At 48.7% G+C, this 26134-nt stretch overlaps 1 protein-coding gene across 1 annotated transcript in view; it reads left to right on the top strand.

Annotated features, from left to right (window-relative positions):
* DNAH3 (dynein axonemal heavy chain 3) overlaps positions 1-26134 on the top strand; it is a 193832-nt gene that overhangs the window by 17738 nt on the left and 149960 nt on the right. The window contains exons 8-15 of the mRNA XM_036309630.1: positions 2111-2236; positions 3049-3244; positions 5228-5407; positions 8679-8815; positions 10457-10562; positions 10748-10926; positions 15446-15630; positions 16525-16648. Of these exons, the coding sequence (XP_036165523.1) occupies positions 2111-2236; positions 3049-3244; positions 5228-5407; positions 8679-8815; positions 10457-10562; positions 10748-10926; positions 15446-15630; positions 16525-16648 (1233 nt within the window). The remainder of the gene's footprint in view (positions 1-2110; positions 2237-3048; positions 3245-5227; positions 5408-8678; positions 8816-10456; positions 10563-10747; positions 10927-15445; positions 15631-16524; positions 16649-26134) is intronic.

Below are 26134 nucleotides of genomic sequence, written 5' to 3' on the forward strand. Positions count from 1 at the left end.
TGTTTTCACATTCTTAGCTTTACCTATATTTTTAAAAGGAATTGTTGGGGAAGTCAATCTAGGATGGAGCCCACCAATGGTAAGAAGTAAGCACATTCCTTCTTTGAACTGAATTCCGTTTTCTAAGGCTTTGCAGGTGTCCATCGAGACAATGAAAAAAAAGAAGTAAGTTTCTAACTGGGTAGAAGTGTGTTGAGTAATAGTGTTCTTGCTCTGTCACTACAGAACTTTTGATTTGGGGTAAGTTCATCTCTCTGGGCCTGTTTCCTTATATGCAAAGTGGGAATAATAGCAAAGCTCCCCTCATGTGGCTGTTGGGGGAGGTGCTTGGAACAGTGCTGGGCACACAGTGGTTGCGCCCACACACCGGGGTCTCTAAACCCTGGAGCATGCTGGGTACAGGACAGTGGGGAGCAAGGCGCATGGCCAGCGGCAGCACTGCTTTAACTACAAGCGTGTTTATAGCCTCAAAACATAAATCAACCTGGAAACTAACGAGGAACTCACTCTCAGGCCTGGTAACATGGCCAGAGGCTCAGTGCCACGGGAATGGGTGCGTGAGTTTAATTTTACTGTGTAATGAAGATGACAAGCTATTGAACCGATAGCCCGTACTGAGAAGAACGGATGCGTACCATGTGCTTTTCATGGCTCTGTAAGATTCTGTAGGCAACAGAGGTACAAAAATGACCCAGAGGCATTCAGAAGGCTTTTGTTGGCTGAATCAAAAAATTCACAGTGAGAAAGATTTGTTAAGGAAATGATACAGAGTACTTTTCTTACATGGCCTGCACTATTTAACTTCAAAAATCCTGAGAGGTCACCTCGTTATCTGTGAAGGGTGAGGTGTTTGGGGACAGGATGAGGGTTGTGGTCTCAGAAAGAATAGATTTTCTGGCCATTGGGAAATTTGCTGGGATTCAGTTAAAGATGTGCAACCTCCTTATCAGGTGGTGACAAGGGCCACCTCTGGCTGGGTGGCAGTGTGCATGGCGCTGAGTCCTCAGGTTCTGTCCTCCCCTGGCAGTGCCCTGGCCTGGCCAGGCAAGCTGAAAGCTAGGCTCACCACCTCCAGCAAGAAGGAATAGGGCTGCCGGTCTCAGGGGGAAGGGCCGCCTGAAGGTCATCACAGGGAGTGAGGGAAAGGGGAGCAAGTGCGAGCCGAGCTGAGAGGCAGGGCAGAGGTCTCCGGGGGTGGCAGGCGCCGGTGGTGGCAGAGTGACTCATAACCGAGCAGAGGGACTCCGTCCGAGATGAGCCGGGAAGAGGACTCGCGCCCTCGGAGCCAGTGGAGGCCTGAGGAGTGTGGTGAGGAGCGACGTAGCCATTGGTCTGAAAGAAACAGGGAAAGAGAAGAGCATCTCCGAGGGGGGCATTCATTCAACAAGTGTACTTTGAGTGCCTGCACCGTGTAAGGCCGGGCGCTGAGGGAGGCTGCATGTCTTGGTGAACTGTCAGGGGTGGGACAGTGTGTTTTGTTTTTGTTTTTGTTTTTAAGTATATTTTTCTTGATTTCAGAGAGGAAGGGAGAGGGAGAGAGAAATAAAAACATCAATGGTGAGAGAGTCATTGATTGACTGCCTCCTGCACATCCCTCACGGAGGATCGAGCCCACAGCCCAGGCATGTGCCCTGACCAGGAATCGAACCGTGAGCTCCTGGTTCATGGCGACACTCCACCTCTGAGCCACGCTGGCTGGGCTGCACAGTGTTTTCTTGAATGGCTCAGTAACCCACCTGATCGCCAAGATGCTCTGTGTGCCCTGTCCTCTTTGTCTTCACTGTTTGTAAAGAACTTTGTTTAGTCCAGTTGACATCCCAGTTCTCAGTCACCAAATACGAAGTTGGTGCCCAAACCCCGTCCCCAGTTGGGACACCCAGCACGACACACAAGAAGGCTCAGTAACCTCCTGCTAAGTGGCTCATGTATCTGCTCTCTGCGAGAGTTTTTGTGGATGTCCACTTCCTCCTCAGACTCCCCAGTTTTTCAGATATACTTAGTTTTGATCTGTTTAGCTCTCCTCCTATTGAAGAAAGAGCATATATGCCTCTTGAGCCCGTCCTACACAATTTGTCACGAAGCTGAGCTACTTTCCCCCTTCTTTTGGCAGGTTCAGAGACCTCAGGTTTGTTCGAATAGCAGAATTACTGGCAGGGAAACTGCCTCTGCAGCCCCAGGAATATCAGGATGTGATCTGGAAGCACTGCATGGAAGCACGCCAGGTCCTGCTCAGCAAGTCAGTACCTGGCCTGAGTGGGGCTCCTCACAGGATCCTAAAGACAGGAAACTCTTTGCAGGAAAACTCAGTCCCAGCCCGGGGGCTGCACAGCTGCTGACGTCCCACTGGCGTCTTTCTCTGTCCCCTTCCTTCCAGTGCCCCCAGCCTTCGTGTCTCCTCACGCCCACTGTGCATCAGCCCCACCCCAGTCTCCCTTCGCTTTTAAACTCTCTCATTACCATTGGTGTGAGGGTGCCCCTCCCGTCCCCTCCTCTGAAACCCTCAGACCTCGCTGGTCACAGGACAGTGCACTTGAATGACTTGCATGCAGGTGGCCCAGATAAACAGCCCCCAGGTGCCTGGGTTAGAGTGTTTTCAGTCACTCCGACAACTCCTTTTGCTTTGCAAATACATGCAGGACTATGTCCAGAGAAATTAATTCCCTTATGTGAAATGATGATAATACCATTGGGTTTTTACATATTAGAGAATATGTAAGTATATGCAGTCGCTGGCACTCAGCAGCTGCTTGGTAAATATGGTAATTATTACCTCTGACCATGACTAGCACTAGTACTTCTAGATGCTAGAACAGTAGTTTTCTGGCAAGCAGAAAAGAGATATAATGGATGGTAAGACCAGTGATTCCCACTGGGAATTGGGAATTAGAATTTGTGGAAGGAAGAAAGGACCAATGAGGAAGAATAGTCTCTCAAGTCAAACCTTACTACTTTCTTCTCAGGAGAGGGGTGTTGGCAGGAGAGGCAGCCAGATGTGTGAAAATACCAATTCGAGGAGGTTCTTACTTGGCTATCCTCCTGTCTTTGCAGGTGGATCCCCACCTGTGCTCAGCTTTTTGTCTCCCAGAAGGAGAAGTGGATCCATTTTGCTCCCAGGGGTGACTACGACTCCTCCAGGAACATCGAGGAATTTTTTGCTTCTATTGCATCATTCATGTCACTCCAGCTCAGAGAGTTGGTCATTAAGTCTCTTGAGGATCTCATCTCCTTTTTCATGATACACAAGGTGTGTAGGGGGTCATAAACAAGCCCTTTTTAGGGTAAATGATTAAGATAGAATCAGGATTCCATCAGCTATGAGCCAGGACAAAAAATAAAAATCCTGACTCACACACACTTCAGGTCCTTATCCTACCTAATAAAAGACTAATATGCAAACTGACCAAATGGCAGAATGACCAGTCACCAAGACATGCACTGACCACCAGGGGGCAGACGCGCGGTGCAGAAGCTGCCCCCTGGTGGTCAGTGCACTCCCACCACTCAGCCAGAAGCTGGGCTCAAGGCTAATGAGTGCAGCCTCTCCCACCTCTGCAGCAGTGCTAAGGATGTCTAACTGATGACTTAGGTCCACTCCCCTGAACGTTCCTGGACTGCGAGAGGGTGCAGGCCTGCTGAGGGACACCCCCCCACCCCTGGGTGCACAAATTTCGTGCACCTGGCCTCTAGTTAGTTTATAAACTAATGTGAATATACAGCAAGCTTTCATGAGATAATTAACTACTACTAAATTGGTAAAAATCTACAGAAATGTAGAAGTTGTTAAGAAAAATTAAAGAAAGATTTAATAAAATGGAATACATACCCTTTGTAGTAAAGGGTATGGCCACTTGTTCATCCTATCAAAGGACAGGGTTGAAAAAGATTGTTATAAGCCTTTAGCTTGATGTTTCAGGAATGTTGTATGTATCATTGCACATGCTGGCTTTTGTTCTTTGGTCTTTGAAAGGGGCATCCCTAAAACCAAATGGCTTTGTTGACCTAATTAATAATTTCCTTCATGAAATGACTTCGGTGAAGTCGAAATAAAAACCAAAAACACTAAGTTCTGGTTTTTGGAGCATCACAATATCCCCTAAACTTCAGGATCCTAGGGCTCAAGGATGATTCTTTTGGATTTTATATCATGTGGGCATCGTACCTTAAAAAGAATAATATACAGTTAAATTGCCTGGTTATAAAAGGTTAAGTTCTAAGCATTTTTCTAATTAAATGAAAATGAACAATTGTCTTTTGCTCAAACAGTATAGACACAAGTGCTATTGAATTTAGACTGCAGTGTTAGCACTCTAACGAGACCAATTTATAGGTGTCATTGTAAGTTCTACTCTACTAAGCAGAAGAGACTCAGCTGTGTAAACAGATCTCACCCTAAAACTGCACACAGGGAAAAATAAAACCTTCATAGGTCTGAAGGAAGAGGAAAACTTACGGGTATTTGATACAGAGTAGTTGTCAACAAATGTTTATCAATCATCCTTAAACTGATCTAAAAATGTCTAAAAGCAATTAGTCAGACAAGTACTTCCTAGCTGCCCTATGGCAGTTTCATTAGGCCCTGTCTTTTATGAAAGGCATCTTGTATTACAAGCCTATGTAGAGAATTATGAATATTTCCACGCCAATATTTTTGTTGTAGGGAAGCTTGACATTTTGAGTGTCTACAATAGACTAGAGGCTCATTAGCAACCCATTTATTTGAAGTATGCAGATAATAATTATATGTTCGGATTCAGTCGGCAAATTATTACTGAGCACCTACTATGTGCTAAATACAGTATTGGATATTTTGGAAGAGGTAGATGGTTCAGACACAGGTCCTGCCCTCAGGTTAGAGTAGAATAGAAGAGATAAGATGTACCTATAAATCTCTACAAGAAAGAAAAATGAAATACCCCGAGGGAGTGGAAATATGGAAGTTCAGAAGTGGAGGAGATTTTGAGATGAATTTTGAAGGATGAGGAGGATTTGGAAACACTGATGCAGGAATTTTCAAGCAAAGTAAACATACTGAGTAAAAGCTATGGGGAAGGTAAGAGGATGAGCGCAGGGTGGACTAAGGCACCCTTGCCCTCATTTTAAGCATGTGGTGCATGTTGCCCTTCACGCCCTTGTCTGATGCTTGTGGTACCAGGAATGGTGTAGCCTGCTCCCTTAATTCTAGAAGGCCCCATTTTGTGACAGTTGCCATGTCTTATATCTCCTGAAGGATGGGAATGACTTTGAAGAGCCCTACCAAGAGATGGAGTTCTTTATTCCTCAGCTAATCATGATCAAACTTGAAGTCAGTGAGCCCATTATTACCTTCAATCCATCTTTTGATGATTGCTGGGAGTTAATACACAACTCTTTCTTGGAAATTATTGAAAACTCTAAGAGGATCCCCAAGGTAGAGTATTCACTTAATCATTCGCTTATACTTTTCTTTCTGTTTTGCTTATTGCATAAAGTATATTTAAAATGGCTATTTATACAAGATATTCAGTCAGGGAGTTTCAGTTTGGGAGTTCTATCCTGAATATACCCTCTTGATCCCAGGAAGAGGATTTGAACCATAAAGACATGCCCATGAATCCCAGAACTGTGTTTCTAACAAGGGCATTAAGAGTTACTTTGTGGGAGAGCAGAGTCCCCCAGGATGCCCACCTCCAAAGGGCAAATGTGTCCCAAGCTGTATCCAACTTGGGTTGGTAATTCACGATGGAGCAGATGCCATGAACTTGCCAAGAATCTATACCAAACTATATCTGATTTAGCTCTTGAGATTCCGTGTTTGTTTTGTTTGTTCACCCATTGTTGGTGGCTAGGGGAGGGAGTGAAACCTCCCTTCCTGGCCTGAGCCCTTTCCAGTTTCCTTCCTGGGATGGCCTCACTAATCAGACCCCAGACACGGGTTAACAGAGTCTTAGGGCTGGGCCAAGTCATCCACCTGTGTGGGACTCCGCTGTGTGTCATCTTCTATTTCCTTCTGGTTGGTTAGTGTGGCAAGGGGGCCGGTGTCAGGTCCACATAGGGAAGGGACCTGTGGGATGCTCCTCTTCCTCCTCTCCTGACCATGTATGTATATGATACTTGGATGCTCGTAAGCACTCCTCTCTCTGTAGTTCCTTACTGAGAGGGCTGGTTCTACAAGCTCAAGATTCAAGTTGGGTTTGTAGGGAAGCATGTGAAACCAGTGCTCCAGTTGGTTTTGATCTAAATTTGGGGTTTTGAACCCAACCAAGCCTGGTTAACAAGGAGACTGTGTGTGTGCAGGGGAAAGAAAAATGCACGGTGCTCCTACAATCAATATCCTGAGGAAGAAAATGAGAGAGCAGACCTGTAATTGGAAGGATGAGTGTGGGGCTTGGGGACAGATAAAATGCATAGGGCCTGCGCGCTCCCTCACTGCTGGTGAGCAGCAGTATTTGCAAGCATCTGGGCTGGGAGCACCCAGGGCTCATGTGCCTGCTACTGCAGACAGCCCAGCGGGAGCCAGTAGCAGATTCAGTGGATTGTAATGCCAAGAAGACCCAGTCACAGGTCACAGTTTGTATCAGGTTTGAAAGCTAGGCCCAAGTGAATGCCAATGACTTTATCCAACTGTGAGAAAAGGCAGCACAGGCCCAGAGTTCTCCATCTGGCTCCTGCCAGCACACCCAGACTCAGACCATTCTGTCTCTGAACTGGGTAGCGAAAATGTAAAAGAATAGTTCTTCATGTTGAATATGTAAAAAAAATATCCAAGAGCAGCAATAGGTAGACAGTACGCCCAGTCCCTACCAGTCATATAGTTTTACATGAATTTTAGAAGTTGGAAAAAGTCAGCATGAGATGTTTGATAATAGCTCTCAAGGTGCAGGAGGAAAGCATATTTGTGAGAAACTGAGTAAAGGAAACAAAAGCATATTTTAGAAAATATTTATCTTCATAAAAAATAAAATTGAGGGGGTTCTGATCAAGATGGTAGCGTAGGTAAATGAGGTACTTGAATCCTCCCACATCACATCAGAGTTACAACTAAGCTACAGAATAACCATCACTCAGAACTGCCTGAAATCTAGCTAAACAAAAGCCCTATAACTAAGGATATAAAGAGGAAGCCACATCGACACTGGTACGAAAGGCAAAGACTCAGAACGTGCTGTCCCTACACCCTGTAGGGCGGATAAAAATCAGGAGGGATATCTTGGCTGCAGAGGTCCCTTTGAAGAGCAAGGGATCCCAACCTCACACCAGGCCCTTTAGCCTAGGGTTCCAGTGCCAGGAAGAGAAGTCCCCATATCTTCTTGCTATAAAAACCAGTGGGGATTGAAGCTGAGGGAGACAGAGGGCTGCTAGAGTCGCAGGCAGTTCCTTTTAAAGGGCCCATCCACAGACTTATTCAGACTCACTCCCTCTGAACTCCAGTGCTGGGTCAGCAACTCAAAATGCACCAGGGACATAAGAAAAGGAACTGAATAGTATGGCATTGGGGTGAAGCTGGAGGGGCAGCTTTCTCCCAGACAGAAGTGCTGACAGAGGCCATTGTTCCTTTTCTGAGATCCCACCCGACTCCACAGAGTGGGCAGTTGGGCACCATATCTGAGTCTTCATCAACCTGACCGACACTGTTAGCCCCGCCCTGGTGAGTCTCTGAGATCCCGCCCCACCCAACCTGTGGGCCCCATCCCAAGCCAATTCCAGTGGCTTTTCCACACAAACAGCCTATCTTGACTCATTCTTTGGACTTTTCTAAAATCTTTCAAATAAGCAGCATCTGGCCTCAGAGAGACCCGTACCTCTACCTAAGTGATCCGAGGCCCAGCACTCACAGCAGCTGGCCGTAGGTCACAGCTTGGCCTCTCCTGGGATCCTGCAAAACTCCTACTACACAAGGCCACTCTACCAAGTCCAGGAGATATAGCAGCCCTACCTAATACACAGAAACAAACACAGGGAGGCAGCCAAAATGAGGAGACAGAGAAACGTGTCCCAAATGAAAGAACAGAACAAAACTCCAGAAAAAGAACTAAACAAAATCAAGACAAGCAATCTACTCAATGAAGAGTTCAAAACACTGGTTATAAAGATGCTCAATTAACTTAGGAGAAGAGTAGATGAACTTAGTAAGAACTTCAACAAAGGGCTAGGAAACACAAAAACAGACCAGTCAGAAATAAAAGAGCAATAAAACAATTTTTAAAAGCAAAAGATCTATGTGGTCTGAAGAGAAACCAGCACATCTAGGAGCTTTTCCTTAGAGAGACGTTGATGGGGTGGCGGGCACCCTATGACATCTCTTCACTCCCACTGTATTTATTGAGCGCTTACTGTGTGCCGAGCTCTTCACAGGAACACAGAACTCAGATGTGGTCCAGGCTCTCATGGTATTTATATCCCCTGACAAACCTAGGACAGCTCATTATACACTCATTTAGTGACAGTTGTGATGAGAAAGTTCAGAGCCTGAGCGTTCAGCAGGGACACCTAATCTCCACTGGGTCCCGGACTCTCCAAGGACATGAGACTTGAGAGGAGCAAGGACGTGAGCTCTGAGTGTCCCACAAGAGGCGAGCGAGCCGGCCTCGTTCAGGAGCAGCAGGAGCCGGACGGCAGCTGGTGTCCCGGGAATGAACCCACGGCATACCTTGCCCCGCGGTGCCGCCCCCTCCTCAAATCTCACGGCTTCTGTTCTTTAGGTGGAATCTTTCCTGTTCCCGGAGCTAAAAGGATATAACCTGGTTCTTGGAACCGTTAACCCTGAAGAAAAGCTGGTTTCTGACTACGTGGATCAGGCTTTCCAGGTCTTTCAGAAAAACCAAGTCGGCCCCCACAAGTAAGTTGGTGTAGCTGTAACTTAGCCTTTGGGCATGGGCTGACCATTCTTAACTGCCTTCAAGGGAATGATCTCTGCTCCCACACAGCTGAAACGATGCATAATCATAGCCAATAGCTGCTTACCGGGGAACTACGTGCATCCCCGTTTCACACGTGAGGACGCGTGGCCCAGAAAACAAACCGGAGCCAGAGTTCACACTCCGGTACAGTCCACTTCCAGCACCTGAAACCGTGTGGCCAGACAGGTTAGAAATGTCTGGGCTGTAGGAAGGTGACATGGCGCCAGCAGGCCTGGCAGCACCCCTTCGTCTGATTGACAGGCAGGCATTTCCCCAGTGAGAGTGAGGACATGCCCACCAGCAGCCCACATCCGCTCGGCAGCTTTTGCTATTCGATGAATTTTAGAGCAGCTCTCTGCTTCCAGAGCTCGCTGGACTTAGGGGTGGGAGGACAGGGACCGAGGACAAGTGCTCTGCATGCCCTGAGTGGTGACGCTGGGAGCACATGGCATTTGCTCGCATGAGCAGGCATGCGTTTGGGTGATGGCGGATGCAACTGCTAGCTTCTACACGGAGACCCTGCGAGTGGAGAGGACCCTGTGACCCTGTCTGGCCACAATCACCACGGGACTGTCCCACACAAGCCAGGACACATGCTCACCCTCATCTGGGCTCGTGGCACAGCTCTGTTGATGTTAGAACAGGACACTGCACTGTGGGGCTGCCTGCGCATAGCAGGGTTTGTAGCAGCATCCCTGGTTTCTACCCTTTCATGACATGCCAGTGGGACTCTACAATTACGGCGATGATAAATGGCCCAACGCATAGCCAAGTGTCCCCTGGGAGCAAAACCCACCCCTGATGAGAACTGCTAACCCGATCAGAAAAACCACGGACTTGGATGGGCAGCTCCCACCTGTACATGTGGCTCGGAGCCTCAGTGGGAAGCCCGGCTGGCCCTGTTCGCGGGGCGGGGGGGGGGGGCCTCCCGGTTTGCTCTCTGACTTACAGCTCCAGGGTTCCCCTTCATCTCCGTCTCTGAGTCTCTGAAGTCGGTCATCCTGTGGAAGAGTGCCATTGGCCCCCAGTTAACTCTGCTCCTCGTAGCATCTGCATGTTCCCGGAAACTCAGTGGGAGCATCCCAATACATCCTCCAACCGGAGAGAGACTGCCCAGCCCTTCCGCGAGATCTGCTAATGGACGGAGGGAAACTTAATTTTATTCCATTGGTTTTAGTTCATTCGTTCCAAATTTTCATCTTAAAATTGAGACCCACAACTTTAGAGCTGGAAGGAGGGATGGGGTCATGGCTATTGCACGCCCGCTGTGTGTCAGGCTCCGTGGTGACTTTCATAGACCTGTTGCAGTTGTGCTCTGAGGAGTCACTATTTCCACGTTAGTTAGAGACACGGCTCTTTGAAAAAGAGAAATATCTTGTCTAAGTTCATGTCGCCAGGAGGTAACAAAACTGGAATTTTCAGCCAAAGTTTTGCATTTCCCGTTCCATGTACACTGTCAGCTTCTATTCCTCTGTCTTGGTTTGGGCTGATTTTCAGTGTGTCTCCACATTTGCTGCTCCGGCTAAGCTAACTTGTGGCCCGTGTTTGTGTGTTTGATTCTATGCCCTTCGACATGCAAGATACTTAAATGTCTACAGAAAGTATGATGACTTATTGGATAACACGGCAGAGCAGAGCATCACTGCATTCCTGAAAGAAAATCATGAAATTGATGACTTTGTGACGGTAGGAGATGCCACTGGACATTTCGTGTCTTGATGATGTGTGCTGCACATGCGCAGTGGGTGGCCGCAGCCCCCTGGTGGCGGTTGTGTGCTGTGCTGCGATCTGAGGGGGTGGCCAGGGCCGAGGCTGCAGGCAACACGCAGAGGCCACTGATGAATTGACCAGTGAATGTGCTCCTTTTACAGAAGATCAATAGCATAAAAAAGCGGAAAAACGAAATTGCGTCCATGCACATTTCCGTGCCATTGGCCATGTTCTGCCTTGAAACCATGACCCTCAATTACGACCTCTGTGAGCGAGCCCAGAACCTGAAAGACCGCCTGATTCAGTACCAAGTGGATGTGAACCGGGACACCAATGCCAGGTACTGCCAGGTGTGCGGAGAAAGAGCACTGAGAGTTGGCACAAACGGGGGAATGTAGACAGAATTTGCATCTCCCAACAATGACCAGGCTGAACCCAAAATGAAGGTGGCAGGGAATTCAGGTTCGGCTGGAAGGTGAGCAGCAATGAGACACCGTGGGGCTTGGAGCGAGGGGGGGAGGGGAAGTGAGGGGGGTAATACCCCTCTCAGAGCCTTCAGCCTTCGCTTGCTTGCCAGGCCGCTGGGTGCTGCTGCCCACCACCTAGCATGCGCGCCACGCGGGCCTCTGCTGGATAGGGCTGGGGTCTGTGTTCGGAAGCCCGATGTTGTGCCTTCACTTTTGGATGAGTATCGATACATCAGTCGAAATGGTGTTGGTTGTAAGGACAGAAGCCCAAACAGGCTGGCGAAAGCAAAAAAGGGAGCCTGGGGCTCGCACGTTGGAAAGTTCAGGGGTTCCTGGCTTCGGCCCTCAGCCCGGCAGTCAGGGCCCAGGCTCCCTCCCTCCCTCAGCTCCCCGTGTTGGCTGCACCCCCAGACAGGCTTTCTGGTGTGTGCACCCCAGCAGCTCTGGCTCACAGCCTCTCAGGTTCCGTCCAGAGGGCAAAAGGTTTCTGCTGTCTCAACGGCCGCCCCGCAGCCCTGGCCGGCGTGACCCTGGCCCGCAGCCCACCTGTGCAGCAGCAGACCGGCGAGGACGGCTGCCATCAGGGCGGGGTTCCTGTCTCTGGGGTGGATGTCACCCTACTAGGCCACGTGAACTGAGAGGGAGAGGGCTCCCCAGAAGACTTGGGTGTGGTTGGCAGAGAGGGATGGTGCGGAGAGGCTGGGCAGCACCTCTGTCCCCGTGTCCCATGAGTGTCACAGAACAGCTCATCCCTGCTCCAGCTGTTCCTTAGGGAGCTCTAAACCACAGGCTGCACGATTGAGGAATAATGCTCCGTTATACAGTGTTACATGTGATCCACATAAATGTAAACATGTGTAAGCTTAGCATTTATAGTATTTTAAGGGTTACAAGTTACCTGTCAGAAACTCACTAACAAGTTAATGATATAGTAGCTACCATTTTCCCAGCCCAGCGTCCCGTCCAGGGGCTGTGAGCATCTGCGCGCTGCCACCGGTGAGGCCTCCCCGGAGCCCGAGAGGCGGTGTGCAGATGGAGAGGGGCCTCTGAGAGGGCAGCGAGCGCCACCCCAGCACCACCGCACAGCCTCTCAGGGCTGGTGACGCGGAGGGTCCGGCGCCGGAGCCAGAGCTGGGTTTGAACCTTGTGTTTCCTGGCTGTGCGTCCGCTGGAGGCACCTGTCGGGACCAGTTCTCTGCCTGTACGATGAAGGTTGGGACGGAGAGTACAAGGCTTGAGCCTTCATGCTACGGGGACACTTTCTTTGGAAAGTTTCAGTATCAAGCAAGTGTTTCCTAAGCAGTAGTGCATTCACCCACCTCAAAATAAAAGTATAAGTCCCTGATATCTTTTTAATATAAATGAAAATAAGGGTCCTGTTATGAGGCCAAGGATTCTTCAGGATGCAGAGCCCCAGGCTGGTGCGGAGTTCCGAAGTTTCTTTCTGCCTTCACACCGGAGACTCTGACTGATTTGACCTTCCCAACAAGCCCCCGAGGTGGGGGAGGCAGACAGAATCCCCCTTACTGAGCGGAGGGGACATGAGGCTCAGAAAGGAAGCCTAACTTGCCCAAGAAAGTGAGTTTGAGTCTCCTGATCCCAGGCCCTGTCCTGGCCACCTCACTGTCCTGTTTCCAGTGCTAGGTGTGCCCGGGATGGGGCGTCCTGAGCAGAAGGATGGGGCGCAGCCATTTGCATCTACATTGCTAGAGTGGTGACCTGAAGTATTGACCAATTGCAGGGCCCTGAGAAGTTATCCCTGTGGTCCAGCTGCTTGTTTTCTTCGGGGTGCGAAGTCCTGTCCAAAATAAGGACATCAGTAGAAAGAGGGCACAGACCGGTATGCATCGCTGGTCTCCCTTCTGCTGTCCCCGGCATGGGCAGAGATAGCATTGTCTATGGGACCCTGGCCTTTCAGGGCTTTTGTTTTGTTTTGTTTTTTTCTTCTTGTATGTTCCCTGACCAGGGATCAAACCCACAACCTTGGTGTATGAGGATGTTGCCCTAACCAACTGAGCTACCAGGCCAGGGCCCAGCCTTTTAGGTTTTAAATCATATTATCAGTACATGTAGAAGGCAAGGTTTCCTATCTTCAGTTTATCCTGGATATCGCTACGGAGTTGTGTTGTTATCATCGGGTCATATTCAGGGCCTTTAGAGGGTCTCGGAAATAGTGAGTCTGCTACCCTGTGAGCCTCCAGGGAGCTGACAGCCAGCAGCCAGATGATATTTACTCTGAATTCTCATACAAAAGGGAAGAAGGATGGATTCTATCAGGGAGGAGTCTGTCGGGCTGAGAGCATCTATCTGCGTTAGTTAGTTAGTTAGTTAGTTAGTTAGTTAGTTAGGCCAAATGCTATAACACATAGACCCAAGATGTTATGATCACACACAATAGAAGTTTATTTCTTGCTCAGGGTAGCTCCAGACTCATGGAGGAGAAATACTATGTGCATTCAAAAACTCAAGCAAGATGGTAACTTTACATCTTCAACATGTAGCTTTCAAGCTCGTCTTAAGTGTTGAGATCCTGGGCAGTCAGGGGGAGGGGAGAGCATGGAGCATGGAGAGAGCAAGGACACTGTTATGTGCTGCACCTGTGAGTGGCGATTGCACTGCTTCCCACTCCCAAGGACTGGACCTCAGTACATGATCTGAGTTGTGCTCTCCCACAGTCCGTATGTCGCAGTCTGTCTGAGTCCGTTTGAGCTGCTGTGACACTGCCACCGACTGGGGGGCTTCTAAGCAAGAGGAGTTTGTTTCTCACAGTCCTGGAGGCGAGAGGTGCCTGTGGGGAGCCCACCTCCTGGTTCCTAGACACCTTCTTCTCGCTGTGTCCTCACAAATCAGAAAGGGGAGGGAGCGCCTTTGTCAGGCACTAATCCCTGTGTGTGGTCACAGCCCTCCTGATACTCTCCACCCAGCGCCACCTCCAAATGTCATCACATTAGGGATTGCGCTTCAACATGTGAATCTTGGGGGCACACAAGCACATCTGCATGCCCAGTGTGACTGCTTGGAGACCGGCCTGTAGAGGGTGATGAGGTTAAATGAGGTCATAGGTTGTGCCCTTATAAGAAGAGATGAGACACCAAAACTCTCTTCCTGTCTGGACACGGGAAGATACGGGAAGAGCGTCTCGCTGCCAGCCAGAAAGAGAGTCCTTGCCAGGAACCGAAGCAGCTGGCACAGTGACCCTGACTTCCGCCTCCGGCCTGTGAGACAATGAAGTCCTGTTCTTTAAGCCTCCCAGTGACACTTCGTGATGGTAACCAAGCGGACTAGTAAAATGCCCAACTAAAGCTCTGAAGGAGGCTGGGGAATATAACCCACCTCTGGGGCAGAGAAGGGGAGAATGCTCTGGACACAGGCCGCACAGCAGACACTTCTCTCGATAGAACTGTGTCCAATTCATTCCTAAACTCAGCACCAGCTGCAAGGTGGTGTGGCATTTTCTCTTCAGTTGGTGCAAGTCACTCTGCTACGAAGGGGCACCGTTGTGTTAAGAAGGAATGTTGAGGACTGAGAACACTGAGAAGAGAGGTTCTGCGTGCTGGTGGCCGTCGGCATGTAGCAATCAGTAATACGCACGACCACGGCCGTCTTACCCACATTTCTTGAGGGCCACTCTGTGCTAGGCAGGGAGGCCGTGGAGATCATTTGTTCCTGATTAGACTTAAAATGCTGAAGACTGAGATGCATTGGCTTTTGTAAATTGAGCATATTCCAATTATCCATATAGTAACACGCTCGCTCACGGTGCGGCTGAGGAGGAGTGGGCAGTGAGGCCCAACAGTGCCAGGAGTTGGACGTAAATGTCTCGGGATGGCCTGCAGCACCTGAGGATGAGCTTGGTGGTGTGCTGCGGGAGCAGTGACCAGACTGTAGGACTCTACTCCAGCATAAAATCTGAGGAGTTGCTGGTGCTGGCCGTATTCTTGCTATTGTTTTGGTCTGAATCTGAATTCTACTCAGTATATTTGTGAAGAGTACAGCTCTGCAATCAGTTGAACCAGGCTCAGATCCTGGATTTGACACCTGCACACCGTGTTGCTTTGGGTCAAGTTAGTCAGCCTCGCTTCCTTCCAAACTGCTGGTAATAACAGTCCCTACTTCTTAGGATTGCTGTGAGGCTTAGACGAGCTGATATATGATTGCACTGGGGGCATGGCACCTCGTAACAGGCTTGGCACATGCCAGATACACTGCCACCCTCGGGAAGTATTCCTGAAGTGTGGTGTGCATGTGGGCGTCATGCATCAGGCTGCAGGCAGAGAACAGCTGGACACCATGGTCCTGGCTCCAGCTAGGAATCCCGTCTGCTTGCACCGCGAGTCTCGTAGGAGGGCTGGCGGAGGGCGGTGGTGCTGATGGCTGGCTTCTGTTCCGCAGCATTTGCCACCAGTACAGCAGCATCGCAGAGAAAGTCAGCGAGATGCCTGCCAACACCGAGGAGCTGGTGTCCCTCATCGCGTTCCTGAAGAAATCTAGCGACATCACTGTGTTCAAACTCAGGAGGCAGCTGAGGGATGCGGCCGAGCGGCTGGAGTTCCTGATGGACTTCGCAGACTTGCCCCGTAAGCCGAGGCCCTGCGCCCACATGCAGCATGCGTGTGCGTTTTCAGGGAAGGAGTGGGGACGAGTTTGCAATCCCAGCACTGAACGTGGAGATGGGAGAGGCCTCGGTGTCCCTGTATGTCAGAGGCACTCACCACACAGGAGCTCGAACCACACAAAGGGCGTCTGACTGTCAGACAAAAAGGAGAAATGTCTGGGTGTGGCCAGGCCCCTCACAGCGTGGCCGGGACCCTCTCAGCGTGGCCGGCCAAGTTGGAGTTTGTAAAGACCAGGTTCTGCAGGAGAAGCTGATGTGCTGGCCCTTCGCCAGCCACGCCTCAGAGCTGCTTTCGCCTGGAAACACCTGTGGATGCCCGGTGTTCACAGGGTGGGGCTGAGGGAGGAGCGAGGAGCCTGGGGGTGACACATGTCCTGGGCTGTGCCTGGGGGTGAGCAGGCCCTGGGTCCTCTCACTGCGCTCTGCCTCCTTAGCCCCGGTGCGGGGGGAGCCACGTGACAGGTCGGACATCTGGCATGGATAGCATTACTGACACGTAACTCAGTGAGGGAAATTGTTTAGAGATTAGAACCTGAACATCACCCCAGGCTTTGAGTCCACTCCCCGCCTGGGAGGCGGTCAGGCCAGACGTGGGGGCGTGGCCGGCGAGGCTCTTAGACCTGGGCTTCCAGCCTGCGCCCCACGTTCTCGTGGCGTGACCTCGGCCCTTCCTTACTGCTGCCCACCTGTGAAACCGAGGGGTCACGCGGCCTGCCTTCCGGCGGCCGGCCGTGGTGAGCGCTGAGTGCCGGGGCTGCCACCCCTCCGCGGCCCTGCGCTGCCCGCCACGCCCGTCGCCCTCCTGTCCTCTCGCTGACGCCCCCCGCAGCCCTGAGCAGGGGTATGTGTTTTGCAGACGAGGACATCAAGCTGAACAGCACCCTCTTCCTCTGGCCAGACCAGATAGAAGATGTCTTTGAAAACAGCCGAAACCTGCTCATGAGCAAGAGGGACCAGGCGGAGGTGGACCTCTTTAAAAGGTACGGGGAGTCTGTGTGACAAATGACACCCAGCTTCATGACACCCTGCAGTCCCCTGGTTCTGCTGGACCCCGGCCCCTCCCAGCAGCGTGTGGGCAAAGGCTGCAGGTGAAAAGAAGTTTGTGTTCCCACTGAGGGGAGCTACGCCTCCTTCACCGTGACCCCCGCCAAGGCCTCCCCCCCCTGCCTTGAACCATTGAAACTTGGCGGTGCAGGGAGAGAAGAGGTAAAAACAGCAGCCTTGAGAACAGCCCCACAATAACAGCAGGAGCATCAGCCCCGCCTGGGAGGCATCAGGACAGGGAGACGGGGGCAGGAGGCCGAGAGGCCCAGGCACAGCTTTCTGCTTGGTGCTGGGGCGGCAGTGGCCGTGTGCTCTCCTTCCTTCCGATGGAGTCCCACTGTGCCCGTGCTCCGCTCTCACCATGCAGTGTGTGTGCCTGCCACGTAAAGGCTTCGCCCGGTGCCGGGAGCGCAGGCAGACGGCACAACCGGGCAGTGTGACGGGATGTGGCCAGGGGCCGTGCGCGGGGCCCACACACTCACACACGCACCAGCTCACACCCCAGCTGGTTACGAACAAATGTTTACGCCAATTACTCTCCCCTCTGCATGCAAGTCTCCCACCTCAGTCCCTCATTCCTGCAAGTACAAGAACGGGCAGGAGGAGATAGAAGCAGGGATGTCTACTGAGAATGGGAGTTTGGGCTAAAGGGTGAAGCCATTTAGTCACTTCCTTCAAAATATAGCCTAGATCTGCTACCCACCCCCCACCCCCACCCCCAAAAAGAAACAGAGATGTGTGTGTGCACATGAACTTTCTCTTCCAGTAGCTCAGTCCTCTCACCGAAATGGAGACTGTCCCCAGAACCCACAGCTTAGCCCAATGGGTGGGACTGATTTTTTCAATTAACAGACTTTACTCTTTGGAACAGTATTAAGTTCACAACAAAACTGAGCAAAAGTACAGAATTTCCCGAAACTGCCCCTCCCGACACACATCCTCCCCCGCACGGGAATGGGTTGTGGATGCCTGACCTGGAAGCAGAGCCCCTGTGTGTGGGTTCGATGAGCCTCGGTGTCCTGTCTGGGAAGTGGGGTGACAGCAGGCCCAGAGCACTTGATCTCACGAGGGCTCTGCTGGGGAAGGGGGCGAGATGGTGCCCTGGCGTCCAGCATTCAGAATCTGTCAGTGACTTTCAGCAATGACTTCTCGGGAGAGAAAAAGTCCTCTCCACGTGGCGCTCCCACCCCGGGCGCCCTTGCAGGACATCTGTGAGACTAAGACACAGTGAGTGCTGCAGAGGCTCAGAGGACTGAGGGGGGCCCAGGGGAGGGGGCAGCTGTTACTTAGGGTGAGCGGGGGAGAGGGCTGGGCTTTTCCTTCCTGGGCAGCTCTCAGCTGGACACTACTGGCGGCTCCTGAGCTCTCAGCACCAGGGTGAAGAGCTGCAATAGGAAAGTCAGGAAGGAGAGGCCCACAGGCCTGGGCTCAGCCCTCATTAGTGAGCCCTCAGCCCTCCGGCCATCACCTCTGCCTCCATCCTGAGAACAGCTGTGAAGAGAGCTGAGCAATATTTATTCACTCATTCATCCTCTGTGACAACACTCCTATTCCCTATCCAAGAAATGTGACTGTGTTTCCCAGCCCACATTAATCTTTGGCTTCGGGCCTAATGATTCTCCATTGCTGTGCCCACCCCACCCTCTCCCCTGGCTCTGCTGCTCCCAGTGCGCTGAGCAGGCAGGCTCAGTGCAGAGAGCTGGGGCTGGGAGTGCTGCAGACTTCCTCCCCTCCCTCCCTTTTGGCCCTGGTCTCTGGCAGTAGCTGCATCTCCCCACAGTAATAAATCTTTTTCTCCCCACGGTTTCTGTCCCCATTGTCCTGCAGCCCAGGGGCCTGGTGGCTTCCCTCAGAGATGATCTCCTGGTGCCTCTCTATCTCCTCCTTGCTCCTTTAACCTGCCCACATCTCACCTGAGAAGCAGTCCCCTCATCACCTTCGTTTCTTTGAACATCAGAGTGAATATTTCTTGCCAGAATCTTGACCCGTCCACTGTCTTTAAATCCCTCCACTGTCTTCCCTTAGACCCCAGGTGATCCTCCAAGTAGCTCATTTACTCAACCTAATTTCCCACTAGTGATTGTATATACACCAGAGGCCCAGTGCACGAAATTCATGCACATTAAAAGAGAATTAATTAGAGGAAATATTTTAATATTGCTCTTCGCCCTTTCTCTACAATAGAAGTGTCAGAGACAAAAGAAAATTATTAAAATGTATATGAAAATCTCCCTCCTGTCAGAGTCTGGAGCGCGCCACGGGAACCAGAGTCAGGTCCTCGCCCACCACCTGCACGTGCTTCGAAAACACAGGAGACCCAGACCCGGCTGGCCTCACCCCCGTCAAGCTCCTCTGGGCAGGGGTGCAGCCTCAGTTCCCCCATCAAGCCCCGCCAGGCAGCGGGGGCACAGCCTGAGGTCCCCTGGCCTGGCACTGGGGCGGGGGGGGGGAGGGCACGGCCTGAGGTCTCCTGGTCCGGCGCTGGGGTGGGGGGCATGGCATGAGGTCCCCTGTCAAGCTCCACCACGTAGGGGGCATAGCCTGATGTTCCCCATCAAACCCCACCAGGTGGGGGGCACAGCCTGAGGTCCCCTGTCAAGCCCACCTGGCTGGGGGCATGGCCTGAGGTCTCCCACCTTGGCGCTGGGGCAGAGGGCATGGCATGAAGTCTCCCAGCCCAGTGCCAGGGCAGGGAGTGCAAACTAACATCCCCCATCAAGCCTCACCAGGCGGGAGGCAGGGCCTGAGGTCTCCCGGCCTGGTACCAGGGTGGGGGGGCATGGCCTGAGGTCCCCCATCAAGCCCCACTAGGTGAGGGGCACAGCCTGAGGTCCCCCATCAAGCCCCACTGGGCGGGGGTTGTGGCCTGAGGTCTCCCGGCCCATTGCTTGGGCAGGAAGCAGAGCCTGAGGTCCCCTGTCAAGCTCCGCAGGGTGGGGGTGTGGCTTGAGGTCCCTCGCTCTGGCCAGGCGCCATGCAGCCTCAGGTCCCTGCTGTTTGGTCGTGACATTACGGCATCCCAGCTAACTTGCATATTCCTCTATTATTAGCATAGATACTAGAGGCCCAATGCACAAAGTTCATGCAAGGGTAGGCCTTCACAGCCCCAACTACCTGTGCCCTCACAGACCTGGCTGCCAGGGCCCTCACAGCCCCAGCTGCCTCTGCCTCGCGGCCCTAGCTGCCTCATGGCCCCACCCCACCTACACCCCCTTGGCCTGGTGCTGCCCATGTCTGCTGCCACACACCCCAAATTCCCTGGTTCCATGGGGCCCCCTGATTGATGGCCCTGCAGATGGTGGCCTGGGCTTCCCTCTTTGGGGCAATTATAGAGCCCTCCAGTTGATTGCCCCACTGGCTGGTGGCCTGGGCCTCCCTCTGTGGGGCGATCGTGGGGCGATGGCAGGCCCCCCAACCAATCGCATCGCACCTGCCTTGGCTGGCCTGGCACCAGTGCATGTCATAGTGTGGTCGTCCGGAAGGTTGTCCAGATGGCCGTTCTGCTGTTTGGTTGTTCAGTCAATTGGCATATTGTGCTTTTATTATTATAGATAAACCTGAGAAAGTATTATAGAAACTATAATAAAGTGTTATAGACCTGAAAGTATTTTAAAAACTATAATGTGCGTTAAGCAATTATAATGAATTTAAAATAATAATAATAATAATAGTAATAGTAATATGTTAAGATGACCACTGGTTTTATATACCATTGCCCTCTGGGAAGAATTCAAAACTGCTTTTCTCAGAGATTTATCTTTGTATGTGGGACCTGCATTGGGAGGCTCACAAAGACCTGGGCCTAAAGAGGAGAGTGGCTACAGGATGAGTTTGGAGAGTTAGAGAAGCAGGTTCTTGAGGTTACAGTAATGAGTTTCAATCCATTTATTTACAAATGTATTTATTTATTTATTTATTGTTGGCAGTATTACAGATGTCCCTCATATCCCCGCCTTCACTCCCTCCACCCAGCCCCCGCCACATCCCAGGCCTTCATGCACTATTGTCTGTGTCCATGGGCTGTGCACACATGCATACAAATTCTTTGATTAATCTCTTCCCATCCCCTCCGCCGCCTTCCCCTCTGAGACCTGTCAGTCTGTTCCAGGCATCCAGGCCTCTGGACCTATTTTGTTCATCAGTTTATTTTGTTCATTAGATTCCACATATGAGTGAGATCATGTGACACTTGTCTTTCTCTGACTGGCTTATTTCACTTAGCATGATACCCTCCAGGTCCTTCCACATTGTCACAAAGTATAAGAGATCCCTCTTTTTTAGTATTCCATTGAGTAAATGTACTACAGCTTTTTTATCCTCTCATCTGCTGATGGGCACTTGGGCTATTTCCAAATCTTAGCTATTGTAAATAACACTGCTATGAACATAGGGGTGCATATATCCTTTCTGATTGGTGTTTCTGGTTTCTTAGGATATATTCCCAGAAATGAGATCACTGGCTCATAAGGTAGTTCCATTCTTCATTTTTTGAGAAAACTGCATACTGTTTTCCACAGTGGCTGCACCAGTCTGCATTCTCACCAGCAGTGCACAAGGGTTCCCTTTCCTCCACATCCTCACCAGCACTTGCTGTTTGTTGATTTTTTGATGGTAGCCATTCTGACCGGTGTGAGGTGATATCTCATTGTGGTTTTAATTTGCATTTCTCGGATGATTAGTGAATTTGAGCATGTTTTCATATGTCTCTTGGCCATTTGTATGTTCTCTTTGGAGAAATGTCTATTCAGGTCTTCTGCCCATTTCTTAATTGGATTGTCTTCCTTTTGTTGAGTTGTGTGAATACTTAGTATATTCTAGATCAGCCGTGGGCAAACTATGGCCCATGGGCCGGATCCGGCCCGTTTGAAATGAATAAAACTAAAAAAAAAAAAAAGACCGTACCCTTTTATGTAATGATGTTTACTTTGAATTTATATTAGTTCACACAAACACTCCATCCATGCTTTTGTTCCGGCCCTCCGGTCCAGTTTAAGAACCCATTGTGGCCCTCGAGTCAAAAAGTTTGCCCACCCCTGGAATAGATATTAAACCCTTATCAGATATGTCATCAGCAAATATGTTCGTCCATGCAGCAGGCTCTCTTTTCATTTGGCGGCGGCTTCTTTTGCTGTAAAGAAACATTTCATTTTCATGTGGTCCCATTCATTTATTTTCTCCTTAGTTTCCTTTCCCTAGGACAGTGGTCAGCAAACCACGGCTCGCGAGCCACATGTGGCTCTTTGGCCCCTTGAGTGTGGCTCTTCCACAAAATACCACGTGCAGGCACGCACGTACAGTGTGATTGATATTTCGTGGCCCATGCACAGAGTCGGTTTTCGGCCTGGACGAGTCTATTTTGAAGTAGCTTTAGAAGAAGTGGGGGGTGACGTGGAGCAGGCGGGCCATGGATACGCAGAGCGGGGGAGGCGCACACGATTCATGCACGAGTTGAGTGAGCCAGTCAGTCAGTACTCTCATTGTGCAGTGGTTAGTGCTAGTCGTGTCCGCAAATCATGCATGGCTGACAAAAGTACCTACTCAAAGCATAAAGTTATCTGTATTTTTCCAACCAGCTGCAACTCCTACAGGTATTTTTGTCATCAATTTAAGAATTGTAATTCTTTTGTGTTGGTGGCTTTATTATTATAAAATGAAACATTTTTTAGGTGCCCTGTTTGAATGGCTACAAAGAAGCAGCAAAGAAAAACGGAAGATGAAAACCGTGAATTTAAAGTTGAGTTTAAAGTTGAATGTACCTACCTATATAGTTTAAGTTTAAAAAATTTGGCTCTCAAAAGAAATTTCAGTCATTGTACTGTTGATATCTGGCTCCCTTGACTAATGAGTTTGCCGACCACTGCCCTAGGAGATGTGTCAGTGAAAATTCTGCTATGTGAGATGTCTAAGATTTTTTCTGCCTATGTTTTCTTCTAAGATTTTTATGGTTTCATGTTTTACATTTAAGTCTTTTATCCATTTTGAGTTTATTCTTGTGTATGGTGTTAGTTGGTGGTCTAGTTTCATCTTTTTGCATGTGTTTGTTTAGTTTTCCCAACACCATTTGTTGAAGAAACTATCTTTACTCCATTGTATGTTCTTGCCTCCTTTGTCAAATATTAATTGACCATAATTATCAGGGCCAATTTCTGAGATCTCTGTTCTGATCCATTGGTCTATATGACTATTCTTGTGCCAGTACCAGGCTGTTTGGGTTATAATGGCTTTGTAATATAATATGATATCCAATATTCTGATCTCTCCAACTTTGTTCTTCTTTGTCAAGATTGCTGCAGTTATTGAGAGTCTTTTATGGCTCCATATAAATTTTTGGAGTATTTGTTCTAGTTCTGTGAAGTATGCTATTGGTATTTTAATAGGAATTGCATTGCATCTATAGATTGCTTTGGGTAGTACAGACATTTTAATGATGTTAATTCTTCCAATCCATGAACATGGTATATGTTTCCATATTTTTTGCATCTTCCTCTATATCCTTTTTCAAAGTACAGGTCTTTTACTCCATGGTTAAGTTTATTCCTAAGTGTCTTATTTTTTGTTGTTGTTGTTGGAATTGTAAATTGGATTGTTGTTTTTTTTAGTTTCTCTTTTGAGAGTTCATTATGGGTGTATAAAAAAGCCATTGATTTTTGGGTGTTCATTTTGTATCCTGCTACGTTACCAAATTTATTTTTTAACTCTAGTACAGTGTGGGCAAACTACGGCCCGCGGGCCGGATCCGGCCCGTTTGAAATGAATAAAACTAAAAAAAAAAAAGACCGTACCTTTTTATGTAATGATGTTTACTTTGAATTTATATTAGTTCACACAAACACTCCATCCATGCTTTTGTTCCGGCCATCCGGTCCAGTTTAAGAACCCATTGTGGCCCTTGAGTCAAAAAGTTTGCCCACCCCTGCTCTAGTAGTTCCCTGGTGGAGTCTTCAGGGTTTTCTATGTACAATATCATGTCGTCTACAAATAATGACATTTTCACCTCCTACTTTCCAATTTGGATGCCTTTTATTTCTTTTTTTAAAATTTATACTCTTCATTGTTTAAAGTATTACATAAGTCTCCTTTTTCCCCCATTGACCTCTCCCTGGCCATTCCCACCCCCCAGAATATGCCCTCACCTGCTACTGTCTGTGTCGATTGGTTATGCTAATATGCATGTGTACAAGTCCTTTGATTGCTCTCTAACCCCCACAACCATGCCATTTGTCTCTGGATCTATTGTTGTTCATCAAATTATGTCGACCATTATATCCCATATGTGAGTGAGATTATGTGATATTTATCTTTCTCTGACTGGCTTATTTCGCTTAGCATAATGCTCTCCAGTTCCATCCATGCTGTTGCAAATGGTAAAAGTTTCTTCTATTTTATAGCAGCATAGTATTCCATTGTGTAGATGTACCAAAGTTTTTTAATCCACTCATCTGCTCATGGGCACTTAGGCTGTTTCCAAATCTTAGCTATTGTAAATTGTGCTGCTATGAACATAGGGGTGCATATATCCTTTCTGATTAGTGCTTCTGGTTTCTTGGGATATATTCCTAGAAGTAGGATTATTGGGTTAAATGGAAGTTCCTACTTTAACTTTTTTTTTAAAATATATTTTATTGATTTTTTACAGAGAGGAAGGGAGAGAGATAGAGAGTTAGAAACATCGATGAGAGAGAAACATCGATCAGCTGCCTCCTGCACATCTCCCACTGGGGATGTGCCCGCAACCCAGGTACATGCCCTTGACCAGAATCAAACCTGGGACCCTTCAGTCCGCAGGCTGATGCTCTATCCACTGAGCCAAACCGGTTTCTGCGTACTTTAACTTTTTGAGGAAACGCCACACTGTCTTCCACAGTGGCTGCACCAGTCTGCATTCCCAACAGCAGTACACGAGGGTTCCTTTTTCTCTGCATCCTTGCCAGCACTTGTTGTTTGTTGATTTGTTGATGATAGCCATTCTGACAGGTGTGAGATGGTATCTCGTTATTTTCATTTGCATCTCTCAGATGATTAGTGACTTTGAGCATGTTTTCATATCTCTTCCTTCTGTATGTTCTTTCGAAAAGTGTCTATTTAGATCCTTTGCCCATTTTTTGATTGGATCGTCTATCTTCCTTTTGTTAAGTTGTATGAGTTCTCTGTAAATCTTGGAGACTAAACCATTGTCTGAAATATTAGTGGCAAATATGTTCTCCCATACAGTGGGCTTTCTTGTTGTTTTGTTGATCGTTTCTTTTGCTGTGCAGAAACTTTTTATTTTGATGCAGTCCCATTTTTTTTTAATTTTCTCCTTAGTCTCCATTCTTCTAGGAGCTGTGTCTGTAAAGATATTGCTATGACATATGTCTGCTATTTTGCTGCCTATGGAGTCCTGTAGGATTTTTATGGTTTCCCATCTTACATTTAAGTCCTTTAGCCATTTTGAGTTTGTTTTTGTGTATGGTGTAAATTGGTGATCTAGTTTCATTTTTTTTGCATGTATCTGACCAAATTTCCCAGCACCATTTATTGAAGAGACTGTCTTGACTCCATTGCATGCTCTTGCCTCCTTTGTCAAATATTAATTGAGCATAATGGTTTAGGTCGATTTCTGGGTTCTCTGTTCTGTTCCATTGGTCCATATGTCAGTTCTTGTGCCAGTACCAGGAAGTTTTGAGAACTGTGGCTTGGTAATACAGCTTGATATCTGGTATTGTGACCCCTCCAACTTTGTTCTTCTTTCTCAGGATTGCTGTGGCTATTCAAGGTCTTTTTTTTTTTTACTCCAGATTAATTTTTAGAGTTTGTTCTAGATCTTTGAAATATGCCATTGGTATTTTAAAGGATTGCATTGAATCTGTAGATTGCTTTGGGTAGTATGGGCATTTTAATGATGTTGATTCTACCGATCCATGAACATGGTTTGTTCTTCCATCTGTTTATGTCTTCCTCTATCTCTTTTTTCAATGTCCTATAGTTTTCTGAGTATAGGTCTTTTACCTCCTTATTTAAGTTTATTCTTAAGTATCTTATTTTTTTTGGTGCTATTGTAAATGGGGTTGTTTTTTTTTTCATTTCTCTTTCTGTGAGTTCATTATTGGTATATAAAAAGACCATAGGTTTCTGGGTGTTAATTTTGTATCTTGCTACATTGCCGAATTTATTAGGACTAGTAGTTTTTTGATGGAGTATTTGGGGTTTTCTATGTATAGTATCATGTCATCTGCAAAAAAAAAGACAGTTTTACTTCTTCTTTTCCAATTTGGATGCCTTTTATTTCTTCTTCTTGTCTGATCGCTATGACTAGCACTTCTAGTACTATATCGAACAGGAGTGGTGACAGTGGGCATCCCTGTCTTGTTTCTTTTCTTAGGGGAAATAAGTTTGGTTTTTGACCATTGAGTATGATGTCTTTTATTCTGAGGTGGGTCTCC

This window comes from Myotis myotis, unplaced genomic scaffold (assembly GCF_014108235.1).
Source record: "Myotis myotis isolate mMyoMyo1 unplaced genomic scaffold, mMyoMyo1.p scaffold_m19_p_5, whole genome shotgun sequence".
Lineage (NCBI taxonomy): Eukaryota > Metazoa > Chordata > Mammalia > Chiroptera > Vespertilionidae > Myotis > Myotis myotis.